Below are 14,698 nucleotides of genomic sequence, written 5' to 3'. Positions count from 1 at the left end.
GGCGCAGAGCGGCCCGAGCATCCCGTTTCCCTCCCAGGGTAGCACCTGCCCTCCCGGTACCCCCCGCTACCCCCGGGGACCCCCCGCCCCGGCTCCGCACCCGGCGCGGCCCCTTCAGCACCTCGGAGAGGGCCCGGCCCGGCCCCGCCGCGCTGCCCGGTACCGGGGCCGGTGCCCGGTGCTCGGTGCCAGGTACCGGTGCCTGCGGCCGGTCCCGCCGCTGCCCGGAGCCCCCGCCCCGCCTAGCGCTGCCCCGCGGGCCCCGGTCAGGGCCCGAGTCGTCCCGGGCCGGTCCCGCCGGTGCCCGTCCCGCTGCGCGGTAACGGGGCGGGCCGGTCCGGTCCCCCGGGGCCCGCCGCTGCCCCCCTCCTCGGGGGCGGGGGGGGCGCGGCGGGGGGGCGGGAGCGGCTCCGGCCCCGCCGCAGGGTTCGCCCTGCAGACGGGGCTGCTACCGGCTCGGGGCAGGACGGGGGCCGCCGCACCGGAGCATGGAGGTACCCACGGGGACCCCCCGCCGCCGCCCTGGGACCCCCGGCCGTGGGCTCCGGGGAGTGGCACGGCCCCTCCGCCGCCGCCCCGGGACGCCCCCACCCCCGCCGGCAGCTGCCCTCTTTGCAAACCACCCTCCCCTCCCCCGGGAGCTGCCCCGGGGCCCCGTCCCGGTGTACCGCACCAGGGCCGCTCGGGACCCCTGGCTGCCGCTGCAGACCCCCGGGGGTCCCAGCGGAGAGGGGCCGGAGCCCCCCGCCAGCCCCGGGAAGGGGGAACCGCGACCACCAAACCCCCCCCACCCCAGGCTGAGCCGGCGGGGGCGGCTCCGTGCGCCCCGGGGGGGCGGCGGGAGGCGGGGGCGGGGAGGGGCGGGGAGGGGCGGCGGCGGCGGCGGCGGCGCGGCGGAGCGGGCAGGGCCAGCCGGAGCCCGAGCCGCAGCCGGAACCGGAGCCGGTGCCGGTGCCGGAGCGGGGCGGGGGGGGCGCGGGCGGCTCGGCTCGGCTCGCCCCGTCTATGTCGTTTTCTGACTCCAGCGCTACCTTCCTGCTCAACGAGGTACCGGCCCCGGTACCGGGGGGCCCGGGGGACAGCGGTCGGGGGTGGGGTGGGGGCTGCGCCCCGGGGGGCGGCGATTGCGCACCGGGGCCTGTGCCCGGTGGGGGGGGTGGCTGTGCCCGGTGCGGAGGTTCGTGCCCGGTGCGGGGGGGGCTCTGCCACCCCCCGGCCCTTTGTTCCCCGCAGCCGCCGCTGGTCTCGTCCCCCCACCCCGGCAGGTGCCGCCGGGACCGGGATCGGAGCCGGGCACGGGGGGGGACCCCGACCCCCATGGCCGGGGACCCCGCTGGGGCCGATGCTCCGGGCCCGGGGCTGCAGGGGGGGGTCGCGCTGGGGCGGGGGGGCGCTGGAGGCGCTGTACTGGGGGGCCGTACTGGGGATGCTGGGGGGGGGGAGATGCTCGGGGGGGGCGGTGACGATGCTGGGGGGGATCATGCTGGGGAGGCCATGTTGGGGGGGGCCATGCTGGGAAACCATATTGCCTGCGTTGGAGTGGGGGGACCCAGGCCCCCCCGATGGGAGCGAAGTGGGATGTGCAGAGTGGGGGGCCCCGAGTGTGGGGGGGGCCGGTGCTGGGCAGCTGTGCTGAGCTCAGCTCTGAGCAGGGCCCGGGGGCCTCGGGGGGGTCGGGGGGGCTCAGCCACATCCAGGGACCTATAAATATTTCACCGCAGCTTCTGCGCCTGTTCCGGGCGCAGCAGGCGACGGGTAATTACCGGCGGGGTGGGGGAGCCAGGGGGGCTGTGCCGAGCACCTGCTGGGCACCCCAGGGTGGGGGGCAGCTGTGGCAGGCCCACATTCCCGGGGAACGGGGACCCCTGCCCCCAGCCTGGCCCTCCCCGGGGCTGTGGGGGCCTTTCCCCCATGGCTCCCCCCAGGACGGGGGGGCTGCACCCCAGGGCAGCCATGCTGGGTGATGCCACCCATGTTTGCCCAGCTCGATGCCACCATGGACTCCAAAAACCAGAAGGGGCTGTGGGCTGGGGGTCAGCGGGGTCCCCTCCCTGGGCTGGGCACCGCCTCAGGGCGAGGTCCCTCTTTGCTGGGGTCCCCGCAGCCCCCCAGCACTCAGCCCCGTCCCCCCAGGGCTCGGCAGACTCCTACACCAGCCGCCCGTCCCTGGACTCCGACGTGTCCCTGGACGAGGACCGCGAGGGCGCGCGGCGCGAGGTGGAGAGCCAGGCCCAGCAGCAGCTCGAGAGGGCCAAGGTACCGGGGTGGGGGCACGGCCCGGGGGGGGGCTGGCAGGGCCCGGGGGTGCTGACCCCCCCCGCCATCCCCAGCACAAGCCGGTCGCCTTTGCCGTGCGCACCAATGTCAGCTACTGCGGGGCGCTGGACGAGGAGTGCCCGGTGCAGGGAGCCGCCATCAACTTTGAAGCCAAAGATTTCCTGCACATCAAGGAGGTGAGTTGGGGTGCTGGGTCGGGGGGGGGCGCGCAGGGCCAGGGATCCCCCCCGCCCCGGCCTCACCCCTGCTCTGCCCTCACCCAGAAATACAGCAATGACTGGTGGATCGGGCGCCTAGTGAAGGAGGGGGGGGACATCGCCTTCATCCCCAGCCCCCAGCGCCTGGAAGCCATGAGGCTCAAGCAGGAGCAGAAAGCCAGGTAGGGACCGGCCCCCCCGATCCCCCCAGATCCCCCAACATTTGCTCACCCCCCTCCTCCCCCAGGAGAGCTGGCAACGCCTCGGGCCTCGGCGACAGCGGGAACCGGCGATCGCCTCCCCCCTCCTTAGGTAAGGGCAGGTCCTGGTCCAGGGGGGTCCCGGGAGGGTCCCCCCTTCGCTGTCACCAACCTCTGTCTCTTCTCTCCTCTCCCCAAGCCAAGCAGAAGCAGAAGCAGGTGAGTCCCCGGGGCAGGGCTGTGCCCAGGGCAGGGGGAGATGGGGAGGGGGCTGCAGGCAGGGCTGAGCACAGCCACTTCTGGGGTGGCGCGGGTGGGGGCAGAGACCCCCCCTCTGCCCCCGGTTATGGGGCTGGGGGGGGTCCAGGATGCTGGGGTTCTCTGGAATAGGCTCGTTGACCCCTTTCTCCCTGGGGGTGGGAGCGCAGGGCGCTGAGGTGTCCCCGTGTCCCCCCCGCAGACACAGCACATCCCGCCCTACGACGTGGTCCCCTCCATGCGGCCCGTGGTGCTGGTGGGGCCCTCGCTGAAAGGATACGAGGTACGGGGGGACCGTGGGGTGGGGGGCCCCGCTGCGCCCCTACGGTGGTGGCCTGCACCCCGTGTCCCCTCCCTGCTTGTCCCGTGCTGGTGGCGGGCAGATGGCGGGGCCGAGGGCTGCTGGCAGGGCGCCGGGCGGCTGCCACCTCCCTGCCGGTGCCATCTGCCACCGGCTCACCGGGCTGGCGGCCCTGCCGGCAGGTCACCGACATGATGCAGAAAGCCCTCTTCGACTTCCTCAAGCACAGATTCGACGGCAGGTGAGACCCTCCCCAGGACCCCCCCATGGCCCCAGGGGGGTACCCAGGTCCCCACCGCCGTCCCTCTGCCCCCCAGGATCTCCATCACCCACATCACGGCTGACCTCTCCCTGGCCAAGCGCTCCATCCTCAACAACCTGGGCAAGCAGGCCATCCTGGAGCGCTCCACCACCCGCTCCAGCATCGGTGAGGGGCCGGGCTCACCCCGGGGCACAGGGACCCCCCCAGGGGCCAGCGCAGCCTGACACGTCCCCCCCCCTTGTCCACCCCCCCCAGCCGAGGTGCAGAGCGAGATCGAGCGCATCTTCGAGCTGGCCAAGTCCCTGCAGCTGGTGGTGCTGGATGCCGACACCATCAACCACCCGGCCCAGTTGGCCAAGACCTCACTGGCGCCCATCATTGTCTACGTCAAGGTGTCCTCGCCCAAGGTAAGGGGTGACTGTGGTTCGGGGGGGGGGCCCCGGCTGCCCCCCATGATGCCGTCACCCTCCTCTCCCCTCCCCAGGTCCTGCAGCGGCTCATCAAGTCCCGTGGCAAGTCCCAGGTGAAGCACCTCAACGTGCAGATGATGGCGGCCGACAAGCTGGTGCAGTGTCCCCCGGTGAGCCGGCAGGTCCCCCCGCCCCGGGGATGCCCAGGAGGGTCCCCCACACCTTAGGGATGCCTGGGGGGGTCCCCGAGCCACCCCTGACCCCTCTCACCTGCCCCCCAGGAGCTTTTTGACGTGATCCTGGATGAGAACCAGCTGGAGGACGCCTGCGAGCACCTGGCCGAGTACCTGGAGGTGTACTGGCGCGCCACGCACCACCCGCCGCACGCCCCCCACGCCGTGCCCTCGCCCACCGGCCTCCCGGGCCTGCAGGTACCCCCGGACCCCCCCTCCCTGCGAGTCGCCAGCACAGGCGTTCACGGACCTGGGGGGGGGGGGGTTGCAGCCCCCCGCGCCGTCCCCGCAGCCCCGTCCCTACCCGCAGAGCCAGCAGCTGCTGGGGGAGCGGGGGGAGCACTCGCCGCTGGAGCACGACAGCTTGATGCCATCGGATGAGGCGGGGGAGACCTCGCCCCAGCCCTGGGGGGCCGCGTCCCAGCGCAGCTCCCGGCACCTGGAAGAGGAGGAGTACGCGGACCCCTACCCCGACCTCTACCAGCCCCACCGGCACCACAACAGCGGGCTGCAGGGCCCCGGCACGCCGGACCGCCAAACCGAGCGCAACCACGACAGGAACTGGCAGCGCAGCCGGCCCTGGGCCAAGGACAGCTATTAGGGGTGGGGAGGGGGGGGGAGCACGGCTGGGAACCGGCCCCCCCACCCCGGGCGCTCCCCACCTCGCCCCAGCCCCGCGCTGGGGGTGCTCAGACAATCTCCCTCTCTCGGGGAACTCCGCACCGGCAGCTTCCTCGCGCCCGGCCCCCGGGCACGTCTTCAGCCATAAGCACAGGGGGGGGGCTGGTGGCCAGGATGCCCCAGGACCCCCCCCCAGCTCCTGGGGACCTAGGGGCAGCCACATGCCTTCTCCCTGCCTCAGTTTCCCCGCCTGGCCCCCGCATCGCAGGCTGTCTCATTCCCCGCAGGGCAGCTGCCATAAACAGAGGGTGCCTCCCCCCCTGAAAGACCTGTGGGCCAGGTAATGGGGGGGGGGACAGTTTTAGCAGCATCCCCCGTCCCACACAGACCCGAGGAAGAAGGGGAAGGTGCCCGCTCCCCCCTTGGGGCTTGGCCTGCCCCCTCCCCTGCCCCTGCATGGGACCCCCGGGAGGAGGGGGCCACACCAGTCGCTTTGCTCTGCACCGATTTCTCCCTGCCCCGGTCACCGCAGCCAAACCGCTTCCTCCCCCGGGGACGGGGGACAGAGGGGGGCAGCTGGACCCTGCATGGGGCGGGGGGGGGCCACTCCACGCCTGCATTCGCTGCCCCGTCCCCGCCGCCCCCCTCCCCACGTAGCCATCACTGCACAGTCCTGTAAATACAGCACCCACTGCCCTCGGCCGGGGGCTGCTCGGTGGAGGGTCCCGGCATGGGGCCAAGCCCCCCCCCGGGGCCCTTTGCAGGGAGCCGGCCCGAGCCGGCGGGGGGGGACGGGTGGGGGCCACAGATTTGTTATAATTTCTTTTGTAGAAAGCACTGATTTCCCTGTAACCGGTTTCAGAAACACAAGAGTGCTCGGAGGTGCCGATGTTTGTGTCTCTGGCAGCGGGGGGACAGGGGACACCGCGGCACGGGGACGTTGGGCTGGGGGGGGCTGTGCAGGGGAAAGGGCCCAATGCTGGTGGGTGCTGAGCACCCAAAGGCTCTCCCCTTAGGGGCACTGCTGGCTCCCGGCACCTCTGGGAGCACTGGAGGGTGCGGGGAGACGGCACCCAGGGGCTGGCGGTGCTGCAGGAAGGGAAAACGCGAAGAGGCGACGTCCAGCAACGCAGCTGCGGGTTTATTCCGGCAGCCTGGAGTTTCAGCTAAAAAAGGGATGAAAGGAACACAGCTCCTGGGACAGCACTGCCTGAAAATCAGCACGCGAAGCCCAGCACCAGCCCTGCCCCGGCCCCGGCAGCAGGCGGGCGGGGAGGAACCTGCCCCAAAACAGCCTCCGGCAGCTCCACCGGTCCGTGGGGAAGGCGAGGAGGGGGACTGGGAGAACAGGGGGGACATTTTGGGACAGTCCCGGCCCCAGTCTCTGCTGTCGGCAGTCCCGGCTGCACAGGGGTCTGGGGGTCTGGGAAAAGAGCGACCAGAAAAGTCCTGGCAGCCCCCGGCCCCGCTGGTCCTGTCGTCCCTGAAGGGGGGACCCCGGCCCCGGGGACTCAGGCGAAGATGGTTTCCTCCCGCCGCTTCTTGGTGAGGATGGTGCCGGGCTTGTGCTGAGCGTCGGGGTGGTTGGCCAGCTCGGGGGGGCAGGAGGACACCGGGCTCTCCAGGATGGCCTGCTTCAGGTCGTAGAAGACGGTAGAGTCCTCCTTGGTGAGGAAGGTGATGGCTACGCCGCTCTTCCCCGCTCGGCCCGTCCGCCCGATGCGGTGGATGTAATCTGCGAGGGAGCGGTGGGGTCAGGCAGGGCTTCGGTGCCGGCAGCACCGGGGCCGGGCAGCCCCTGCCGCACCCCGCAGCCCCCCGGGCCGGCCCCGACTCACCCTCGATGTTCTTGGCCATGTCGTAGTTGACGACCATGGAGACGTCGTGGATGTCGATACCGCGCCCAGCCACGTCCGTGGCCACCAGGATGTCCTTGGCCCCGGCCTTCAGGTTGGAGAGGGCAAACTCCCGCTGCTCCTGGCCTTTGCCGCCGTGCAGGGTGCAGGCGTTGTACTGTGGGACAAGGGGGGGTTAGCCGGGGGCCGGCGGTGTCCGGAGCCCTGTCACAGGGTCCCCACGCGGGGACGGGGGTGCAGGGGCTCAGGACAACCCCCACGCGCCACAGCCAAAGAGGGGGGCCCAGCCCAGACTCACCCCCATCTTCTCCAGGGACTTCGCCAGCACGTCGCAGCCCTTCTTCTGGTTGACGAAGATGATGATGGGCGGGTCGAAGCCCTGCTCCAGGATGGCTAACAGCTTCTTCCTGTTGGGGAGGAGGACAAGTTGGGTAAGGAGAGGCTGAGGTGCCCCACAGGAGCCCCTCCGCTCTCCAGAGTCCTCCTCATCCTCAAATGCCCTAGACCACCCCCCAAGACTCGGCCTCCCCGCTCCACCCCGCCCCAGCGGCCCCCTCCGCACCTCTTCTCCGACTCCGACATGAGGAAGACCTTCTGCTCCACCCGCTCGTGGGGTTTGCCGGCGGAGCCGATGTAGACCACGGCCGGACGACGGAGGTAGCTGCGGGCCAGGCGCTCCACCGCTGGCGGCATGGTGGCCGTGAACATGACGGTCTGCGAGAGAACGGGACAGTGAGCAACGTCCCCCTTGGCCCGTTCTCCAAAGCCCCAGGTTGCCCCCCCTCCACCCCGTGGACGATGCTCAGCCCCGTGGGAGCACCCACAACGCCCCGGGCCTCCTGCCTGCACCCACCTGTCTGTACTTGTGCTTCCCCGACTCAAAGTTGGCCAACATCTTCTCAGGGTCCTCGGCCTCGTCGGTGTCGGGTTTTTGGTTGGTGACAGGCATGTGCTCCAGGATCTTCTGTACGTCGGGCTCGAAGCCCATGTCGATCATGCGATCCGCCTCGTCCAGCACCACGTAGGTGCAGCGGCTCAACACCAGGTACCGGTTCTCCAGCACGTCGATGAGACGCCCTGGCGTGGCGATGACGATCTGGGGGGCCAGGAGGGTTGGTGTCCGCAGCCTGGGGCTAAACTGTTCCCCCCGGGTCCCCCCACCGCCCTCCCCAGGGGCTAACACTCACCTCGCAGCCCATGCGAAGGCGGAAGCCTTGGTCCTCACGGGAGATGCCTCCGATCACGGCCACCGTGCGGATGCCCAGAGGTTTCCCAAACTTGATGGTTTCCTCCTCGATCTGCTGGGCCAGCTCTCGGGTGGGGGCCAGGATGATGGCGTAGGGACCCTGGTCCGACTCCTCAATCCTGTGGCAAGGCACAGCCGTGTCACCCACGCTCCCCCCTCTCCGCAGCATCGCCCTGCCCCGTCCCACCTACCGATCGATCTTGGGCAGGGTGGTGATCCACACCAGCAGCGGGATGAGGAACGCCGCAGTTTTGCCGCTGCCGGTCTCAGCCACGCCGATGATGTCGCGGTTCTGCAGGCCGATGGGGATCGCCTGGCGCTGGATGGGGGTGGGCTCCTGGCGAGGGGAGCGGCAGATTTAGGAGCAGAACTTCCCCGCCAAGCCCCCCACAAAGACTTGATCCCAAGAGCCAGCCCTTTTCCCCTCCACCCAGCTCCTCCGAGGGCCATCGGGGTGCTGGCAGCAGCCCCCCCACCCTGTGCCCACCTTGTAGCCGCACTTGTCGATGACCTCCAGGATGTGGGGGGGCAGGGAGGAGTCCTTCCAGGAGCGGATGGGGTTGGGGATCTTGCCCCCCTTGGTGGTGATGCTGTAGTCCTCGCGGAAGATGCGCCAGTCCCTGTCTGTCATCTCGTCCAGCTTCTTCTGGGACCAGTGCCGGTCGTCCCAGCGCTGCTTGGCCTCCTTCTTCCGCAGCTTCCGCAGCCGAGCCCTGGGTGGGGGGGCGAGGAAGGGGACAGGGCTCATCCCGTGCCTCTGGGGAGGCTGGAATTGTCCCGCCACCCATCTGAAAGACGTGCTGCAGCCCAGAGCCACCCCCCAGCTCCACACCCCGGCCAAACAGAGGCAACCAGCACCCCAAAAACCCCTCGGTGCCCTCCCAGCTCCCCCCAGGCGCGCTCACTCCTCCTGCTCCTTCTCCTCCAGCGTCCGCCTCTTCTCCATCAGGTCCCCGTAGAAGCGCGACTGCTCCCGTTTCTGCTGTTTCAGGTCGATCCCTGCGATGAAGCCCCGGCCCAGCAGCTGCACTTGGTGCCGCTCCTTGTACCTAGAGCAGGGCGGGAGCATCAGGGGCAAGGCTGGGGGCTGCCCCGCACCCCCAGGAGCACCCCCAACCCCAGGGACACCCCAACACTCACAGGGGGTTGTAGTCGATAGAGGTGTCTTCTGACGCATCCCACTCGAAGACGAACTTGCGGTCGTTCAGGTGCCGCGTGCGTCTCCGCTTCTTCACTCCTCCCAGGTAACGTTCCTGCAGGCAGCAGAGGATCAGCGGGGAAGGAACCCAGGACCCCCGGCTCCCCCACCATCGCCCCAGCCCGGCCCCCAGTGCTACCTTGATGGCGTGGAGCTCCTTGCTCTTGTCTTTCTCCTCCCGGATCTTCTGCCTGCCCTCCTCGTCCTCCGTGCCGTTGGTCTCCCGCTCCATGCGCTCGCGGCGCTCCCTGCGCTCACGCTCCTGGGGGTCTTCTGGGGAGCAGGGGAAGGGTCTCAGAGCCAAGCACACCCCCCCCCCCCAGGGCTGGGGGGCTCCAGGGGGTCCTGCCTCAGCCCCTCATAGCCAGGCAGACCACGGTGGGGACGCCACCTTACCCAGCATCTTCCTCCCCATCTCCTGGAACTGCTTCCTCTTCTTCCTCTCCTCCTCCAGCAGCCGCTGCCGCTCCTCCACCTCCTGCTGCCGCCGCCGCAAGGCCTCGGCCTCCCGCTCCGCCTTGGACAGGAACTTGGGCTGGGACAGGAGAGAGGAAGGCTCACACCGGGCCTGGCACTGACCCCTTGCTGCCGGGGCTGCCCCAGGACAGGACCCCCCACCCCAAACATCCATAGATGCGGTACGGGAGAGCCCCGACGCAGGGAGACGGCTTCTGCTCCTACCTTGGCTTCTGCCTCCTCTTCAGCCTTCTTCTTAGCCAGCAGTTCCTCCAAGGACAGGGGCTGGGCCTGCGAACGCGGGGCTGGACCATTAGCAGCCCCCAACGAGGACCCTTTGCCTTACCAGAGCGATCCCCCTCAGGAGCCATTCCCAGCCAAGCCCCCTCCTCACCTTCTCCTTCTTCAGGGCATTCTCCTCCTCTTCCTCCGCTTTCCGTGAGTCCCGCTCCTTCCGGGACTTAGAGTCCTTGCCCCTGCTCGGCGACACGCTTCCCAGCAAAACAAAGAGAAATCAGGCACCGAACGCAGCCCCAGGGTCACCCTGTCCCCACCGGCTGGGGGAATCCCGCTCTCACCCAGAACAACGCTTCCTACAGGGAACAGCACTGGGGCGCTTACGGGAGAGCAGGGACACCCCGAAAAGAGAGAGGGCTCACCTCGACCGCTTCCTGTCCTTGTCCCGCCGGTGCCCATCCTTCTCCCGGTCCCGGTCCTTCTTGCCCCGGTCCCGGTCACGCTCTTTGTGCCGGCGATCCCTGCAGAGCGGAGCAGTCACAGTGCGGCCCCAGCCCAACCACCCCCACCCGCCCCTTCATGGGGCCGTTATGGACACGTGAGAGCGGGAGAGCTCTTCCCTAAAAAGCTGAGGAGCCCCCTGTGACACCCCTCACCTCTCTGTTGACTTGGACCGGGAGCGGGACCGTGACCGGCTGCCTCGTCTCCTGTCCCGGGACCGGTGCCGCTTCCTGTCCTTGGAGGGGGAAACCTTGCGGTCCCGGTCGCGGTCCCGGTCCCGATCCCGGTCTCTGTCCGGGGAGCGGGAGCGCTTCCTCTCCTCCTTGGCAGGGGATGCGTCCCGGTCCTTCTTGTCCGCTAGTTCTCCGGCCATCTGCAGGGGAGAGGCTCAGATGGAGCAGGGAACTGGGGCGGGGGGGGGGGCAGGAGGGAGCAGAGGGCTGGGGGACCCGGGGTGGGGGGGTGGGGGACCTGGGGAGGGCGCCGGGGGGCTGTGGAGACGCGGGGAGGGCTGGGGGGGGGCGCAGGGGGATGCAGAGAGGGCTGGGGGGACCGGGGGGGGGGGGGCTGTGGAGACCCGGAGAGGGCTGGGGAGGGGTGCAGGGGGACCCGGGGAGGGCTGAGGGACCCGGGGGGGAGCTGGGGGGGTGCAGAGGGACCCGGGGAGGGAGCAGGGAGGGCTAGGGGACCCAGGGGGTGCACAGGGGGACCCGGGGAGGGAGCAGGGAAGGCTGGGGGACCCAGGGGGTGCGCAGGGGGACCCGGGGAGGGAGCAGGGAAGGCTGGGGGACCCAGGGGGTGCGCAGGGGGACCCGGGGAGGGAGCAGGGAAGGCTGGGGGACCCAGGGGGTGCGCAGGGGGACCCGGGGAGGGAGCAGGGAAGGCTGGGGGACCTGGGAAGGGCACCAGGGTAGCTGCGGAGGCCCAGAGAGGGCCGGGGGACGCGGGGGACGCGGGGGACCGGGGATCCAGGCCCTGCCCTGGGTGCCCGGTGCTGGCGTTCAGCACAGTGACGCGGCGTCGGGGTCCTCCAGGCCCCCGGGCCCGCGGGGGTCCCCGGGGCCTTCCTGCCGGAGAGCCCAGCGGCCGCAGGCGCTCGGCGCCCCCCGACCCGCCCCCGGCCCGCGCTCACCGCTGCCGCCCGCAGGCCTAGGCCTCAGCACCGCCCCGCCGCCGCCGCCATGTCCGCCGGGCGCCGCGGGGCACGCCGGGAGAGCGAGGCCGCCACCCGCGCCGGGACTACAACTCCCGGCAGCCTCCGCGCCTGCCGGGACCGCAGCACCGCCGAGCCCCGCGGATCCCTCCGCCGCTCAGCGCCCCTGACGCCGTGCACCCCCAAACCCCCGCAATGACCCCCCAGCCCCGCCCGGGATCCCCCGTCTCAATGTCCCCACGTCTCTGCGCACCCCACGGCGCCGTGCGAGGGCCCCACACCTCCCCCAGCCCCACTGACACCCCCATTCCCACGCAGGAGAGGCCCGGGAGGACCTTTATGGGGTGCCCAGGGCAGCACCGGGACCCGCCCCCCCCCCAGGGACTTCGCCCTCCGCCTCACCACCCATGGGTGACAGCACAGGCAGACGTCAGTGCCATCATCACCCCGCCCTGCTGGCACCAGTGACACAGGAGGCACCCTGCCCCTAGGGTGAACCCCAACAACAACCCCCCCCCCCAATACAGGATTCACCCCCCCAAAGACAGGACCAGGCACCCGCTGCACGTGGGTGGGTGTTATATTTCCGATAATAAATAAGCTTTTTAATAACACTGACTATGGAACAGAGACACATCCCAAACCCCCCCCCCCCCCAGTCCATAAAACAGCCCCCCCCGGCGCCCCCCCTCCCCGCCGGGGTCCCTGGGGCCAAGCAGCAGATGAGGGATGGGGCAGCACTGGGGGAACAGGATGAGTCCATGAATGAGCCCCCCCCCCGGGGGTGGGGAGCAGCTGTCAAGCACCCTCCCTGGGCCCCCCCCAGACCCCCACCCATGGCAACTCCATGGGGGCTGCCCCCCAGGATGGGGGCTGGCAGGGGAAGCGGTGCGATGGGAGGGTGGCAGGCACCCCATCCTCCTCGTGGGGGGCTCTGCGGCCCTGTCCAGCCCCCCCCCCCCCATCCTGGGGACTCAGGGGGGCTGGGGGCTTCAGCGGAGGGGGGTGGGGGGGGCATTCATGTCCCCCCTTCACATGACAGAGCAGCTTTTTGCTTTTTCTTTCTTGAAGGCGGAGGAGATGAGCTCGGAGCGGCTGGGCAGGTGCAGGAGTCTCTTGGAGAGGCTGCGGGGGGGGCTCTTGGGGGGCTGCGGGGGGGCTTTGCTGAGGCAGATGCCGGACACGGTCCGGAAGATGCTGTGGACGCTCTTCTCCGAGGTGAAGGCCGAGCACTCCAGGTAGCTCTCGGCTCCCAGCTGCCTGGCCGCCGCGCAGCCCTGCAACCCAACCCCGCGTGAGGCTGGTGCGACACCCCAACCCCCCCGCCACGGGACCCCACTGCCCCCCCCCCCCCCACCTGCTCGTAGGAGATGGGCGCCTGCTTCTGGTGGGAGAGCTCCATCAGGGTGCTCAGGTCCGTCCGTAGGTCTGTCTTGCAGCCGATGAGCAGCACCCGCGTGTTGGGGCAATAGTCCAGGATCTCCGTCTTCCACTGCGGGGTGGGGGGGCACAGAGCCGCCGTCAGTGCGAGGGGACCCCAAACTGCTTCCCTCCCCCCCGCAAAGGGGCTTCCCCCCCTGCCCCTCACCTTCTTGGACGCGCTGTCCAGGGTCTCGGGGCGGCTGATGTCGAAGCAGAGCAGGACGGCGTCCGAGTCGCTGTAGCAGAGGGGACGCACGTTGTCATAGTAGGGAGAGCCTGGGAGAAAAGGGGGTGTCACTGCATGGCACCCCCCAAGGGACCCAGGCCCCCGGGTGGGAGGTGCTTGCGAAGGGACACAGCCCCCCTCCTGCCTGGGGTAGGGGGCCCCCAGCCCTAGAATCTCCCAAAATTCCACCTCTGCTCCCCGCAACCCGTTAACATCACCATCGCCCCTAACGAGGCAGCGGGAAATGGATCCCACGGTGTTTATGCAACAGCCGCCCCCCCTCCCCTCGCCATGTTGGGGAGCCCCACCAGCAGGCAGGGGTGTCAGGGGGAGCAGCTGGGACACAGGGGGGGCTGCCACCCCCATGGTGTCCCCAGGGAACTGGGGCCACCAGCACCGCACTGGGGACTGCAGGGGGGAGGCAGTGTATGGGGGTGTGGGGGCAGTGGGGTGCCCCTCCAGGATTGGGGGTGGCCGGGGTGTCCCCCCATCGCCACCCCCGACCCCGAAGGGCCTCGGAGGGGTTTTGCAGCCCAGACGCTCCGTGCGCGGAATAGCAAAGAGGCTGCGCCAGCGCATCGCCATAGCAACGCGGGGACCGCGGGTGGCGGGGACCCCCCCTCCAACAGGGGGGACACTGCAGCACCAGGGCAGGGCTGCCCTGGCCCCCCCACCCTGCCCCCCCCAGCCTTTCGGGGGTGCCCAGGGAGGGGCAATACCAGGATGCCCCATTACTCCCCCCCCCCCCACCCCGCAATTCCCAGGCAGCCCCGCAGGGAGAGCACAGGGGCCCCGGCCCCCCATATCCTACCTGGGGGGGCTCACACCGGTGTGGGGGATCCCTCCAGGAAGGGGGTCAGCCCTGTGTACCCCCCCAGCCTGGGTCTGTGCCCTCCCCGCAGGGCCAGTCCCTGGGGACTCCCTGGCAGCCAGGCCCCCCTGTATCCCCCAGCCCCAGGGATCCATCCATCGCCCCCGTCCCCCGAACCAGCCCCCCCAGGTGTCCCCACTGCGGCCACCAAGCCACCCCCCCTCACTGCAGGGACCCCACTGCAGGGCTCCCTCCACTGCAGCCCCCCCGCAGGGCCCCCCCAAACCCCAGGCCTGCCACCCCCAGTGCAGTCACCCCCCCCGCAGCCCCCCGAGACCCCAAACCACCTTCCCCCAGCAAATGCCTCCATCACCCCACACCGGGGCCAGGGCTGCCCCCGCCCCGCCGCACCCCCCGGTACCGGAGGGACCCCACCCCCCACCCCCGTGCATGCACCTTCCCCCCCACACCCCGGTACCGGAGGTGTCCCAGAGGCTCAGCTCCACCCGCTGCTCCTCGCTGGCCAGACACGCCGTGTAGTTCTCAAACACGGTGGGCACGTACGTCTGCAACGGCACCGAGAGCGTCACCGGCCGGTCCCGCTGCCGGTCCCCGGTGCTCGGTCCCGGCTCCGGCTCACCTCAGGGTAGCAATCCTTGGCCAGCACCTGCAGCATGGCCGTCTTGCCGCACTGCACGTCGCCCACCAGCACCAGCTTGCAGCGGGCCGGGGCGGCCGGTACCGGCCTCCGCTCCCGCATGGCAGCGGCGCAGAGCGCAGCCCCTCCCGGCGCCCGCCCGCCGGCCCTGCGCCCTGCCGCCGCAGCGTCCCTA

At 70.7% G+C, this 14,698-nt stretch overlaps 2 protein-coding genes across 6 annotated transcripts; one reads left to right on the top strand and one right to left on the bottom strand.

Moving 5' to 3' along the window:
• Nucleotides 1–2,547: 2,547 nt before the first annotated feature.
• Nucleotides 2,548–5,646, top strand: CACNB3 (calcium voltage-gated channel auxiliary subunit beta 3). The gene is made up of 10 exons (XM_075133839.1): nucleotides 2,548–2,656; nucleotides 2,722–2,786; nucleotides 2,874–2,893; nucleotides 3,135–3,215; nucleotides 3,416–3,474; nucleotides 3,551–3,660; nucleotides 3,751–3,902; nucleotides 3,980–4,075; nucleotides 4,187–4,336; nucleotides 4,449–5,646. Exons 1-10 carry the CDS (start codon nucleotides 2,628–2,630, stop codon nucleotides 4,737–4,739), a joined length of 1,053 nt encoding a protein of 350 aa, XP_074989940.1. The 5' UTR covers nucleotides 2,548–2,627; the 3' UTR covers nucleotides 4,740–5,646.
• Nucleotides 5,647–5,879: 233 nt separating this feature from the next.
• Nucleotides 5,880–14,681, bottom strand: DDX23 (DEAD-box helicase 23). 5 transcript variants are annotated; one of them, XM_075133829.1, is made up of 20 exons: nucleotides 14,506–14,681; nucleotides 14,344–14,431; nucleotides 12,995–13,104; nucleotides 12,764–12,898; nucleotides 10,409–10,626; nucleotides 10,175–10,273; nucleotides 9,910–10,006; nucleotides 9,741–9,806; nucleotides 9,456–9,594; nucleotides 9,199–9,332; nucleotides 9,002–9,114; nucleotides 8,767–8,910; nucleotides 8,349–8,574; nucleotides 8,053–8,198; nucleotides 7,803–7,980; nucleotides 7,469–7,711; nucleotides 7,178–7,329; nucleotides 6,914–7,022; nucleotides 6,598–6,772; nucleotides 5,880–6,494 (listed from the first exon to the last, which is right to left on the bottom strand). In XM_075133829.1, the coding sequence occupies exons 1-20, from the start codon at nucleotides 14,623–14,625 to the stop codon at nucleotides 6,271–6,273; spliced, it is 2,916 nt and encodes a 971-aa protein (XP_074989930.1). In that variant the 5' UTR covers nucleotides 14,626–14,681; the 3' UTR covers nucleotides 5,880–6,270. The 5 variants fall into 5 exon arrangements, with proteins under 5 accessions (XP_074989930.1, XP_074989931.1, XP_074989932.1 ...); XM_075133830.1 differs by having other exon boundaries at nucleotides 9,199–9,329; XM_075133831.1 differs by lacking the exons at nucleotides 12,764–12,898; nucleotides 12,995–13,104; nucleotides 14,344–14,431; nucleotides 14,506–14,681 and adding an exon at nucleotides 11,386–11,473.
• Nucleotides 14,682–14,698: the final 17 nt, after the last annotated feature.

This window comes from Calonectris borealis, chromosome 30 (assembly GCF_964195595.1).
Source record: "Calonectris borealis chromosome 30, bCalBor7.hap1.2, whole genome shotgun sequence".
NCBI classification, from domain to species: Eukaryota; Metazoa; Chordata; class Aves; order Procellariiformes; family Procellariidae; genus Calonectris; species Calonectris borealis.
This window is presented reverse-complemented; position numbering and strand designations above follow the sequence as displayed.

Excerpts from the sequence above, each read along its gene's own strand:
- CACNB3 (XM_075133839.1), top strand. The coding sequence starts at position 2,628 with ATGAGGCTCAAGCAGGAGCAGAAAGCCAG. Across the intron at positions 3,216-3,415 it reads CCTCGCTGAAAGGATACGAG|GTCACCGACATGATGCAGAA; the intron begins GTACGGGGGGAC and ends CCCTGCCGGCAG. Across the intron at positions 4,076-4,186 it reads AGCTGGTGCAGTGTCCCCCG|GAGCTTTTTGACGTGATCCT; the intron begins GTGAGCCGGCAG and ends CCTGCCCCCCAG.
- DDX23 (XM_075133829.1), bottom strand. The coding sequence starts at position 14,625 with ATGCGGGAGCGGAGGCCGGTACCGGCCGCCCCGGCCCGCTGCAAGCTG. Across the intron at positions 12,899-12,994 it reads TGGACAGCGCGTCCAAGAAG|TGGAAGACGGAGATCCTGGA; the intron begins GTGAGGGGCAGG and ends CCCACCCCGCAG. Across the intron at positions 7,981-8,052 it reads ACCCTGCCCAAGATCGATCG|GATTGAGGAGTCGGACCAGG; the intron begins GTAGGTGGGACG and ends GCCTTGCCACAG.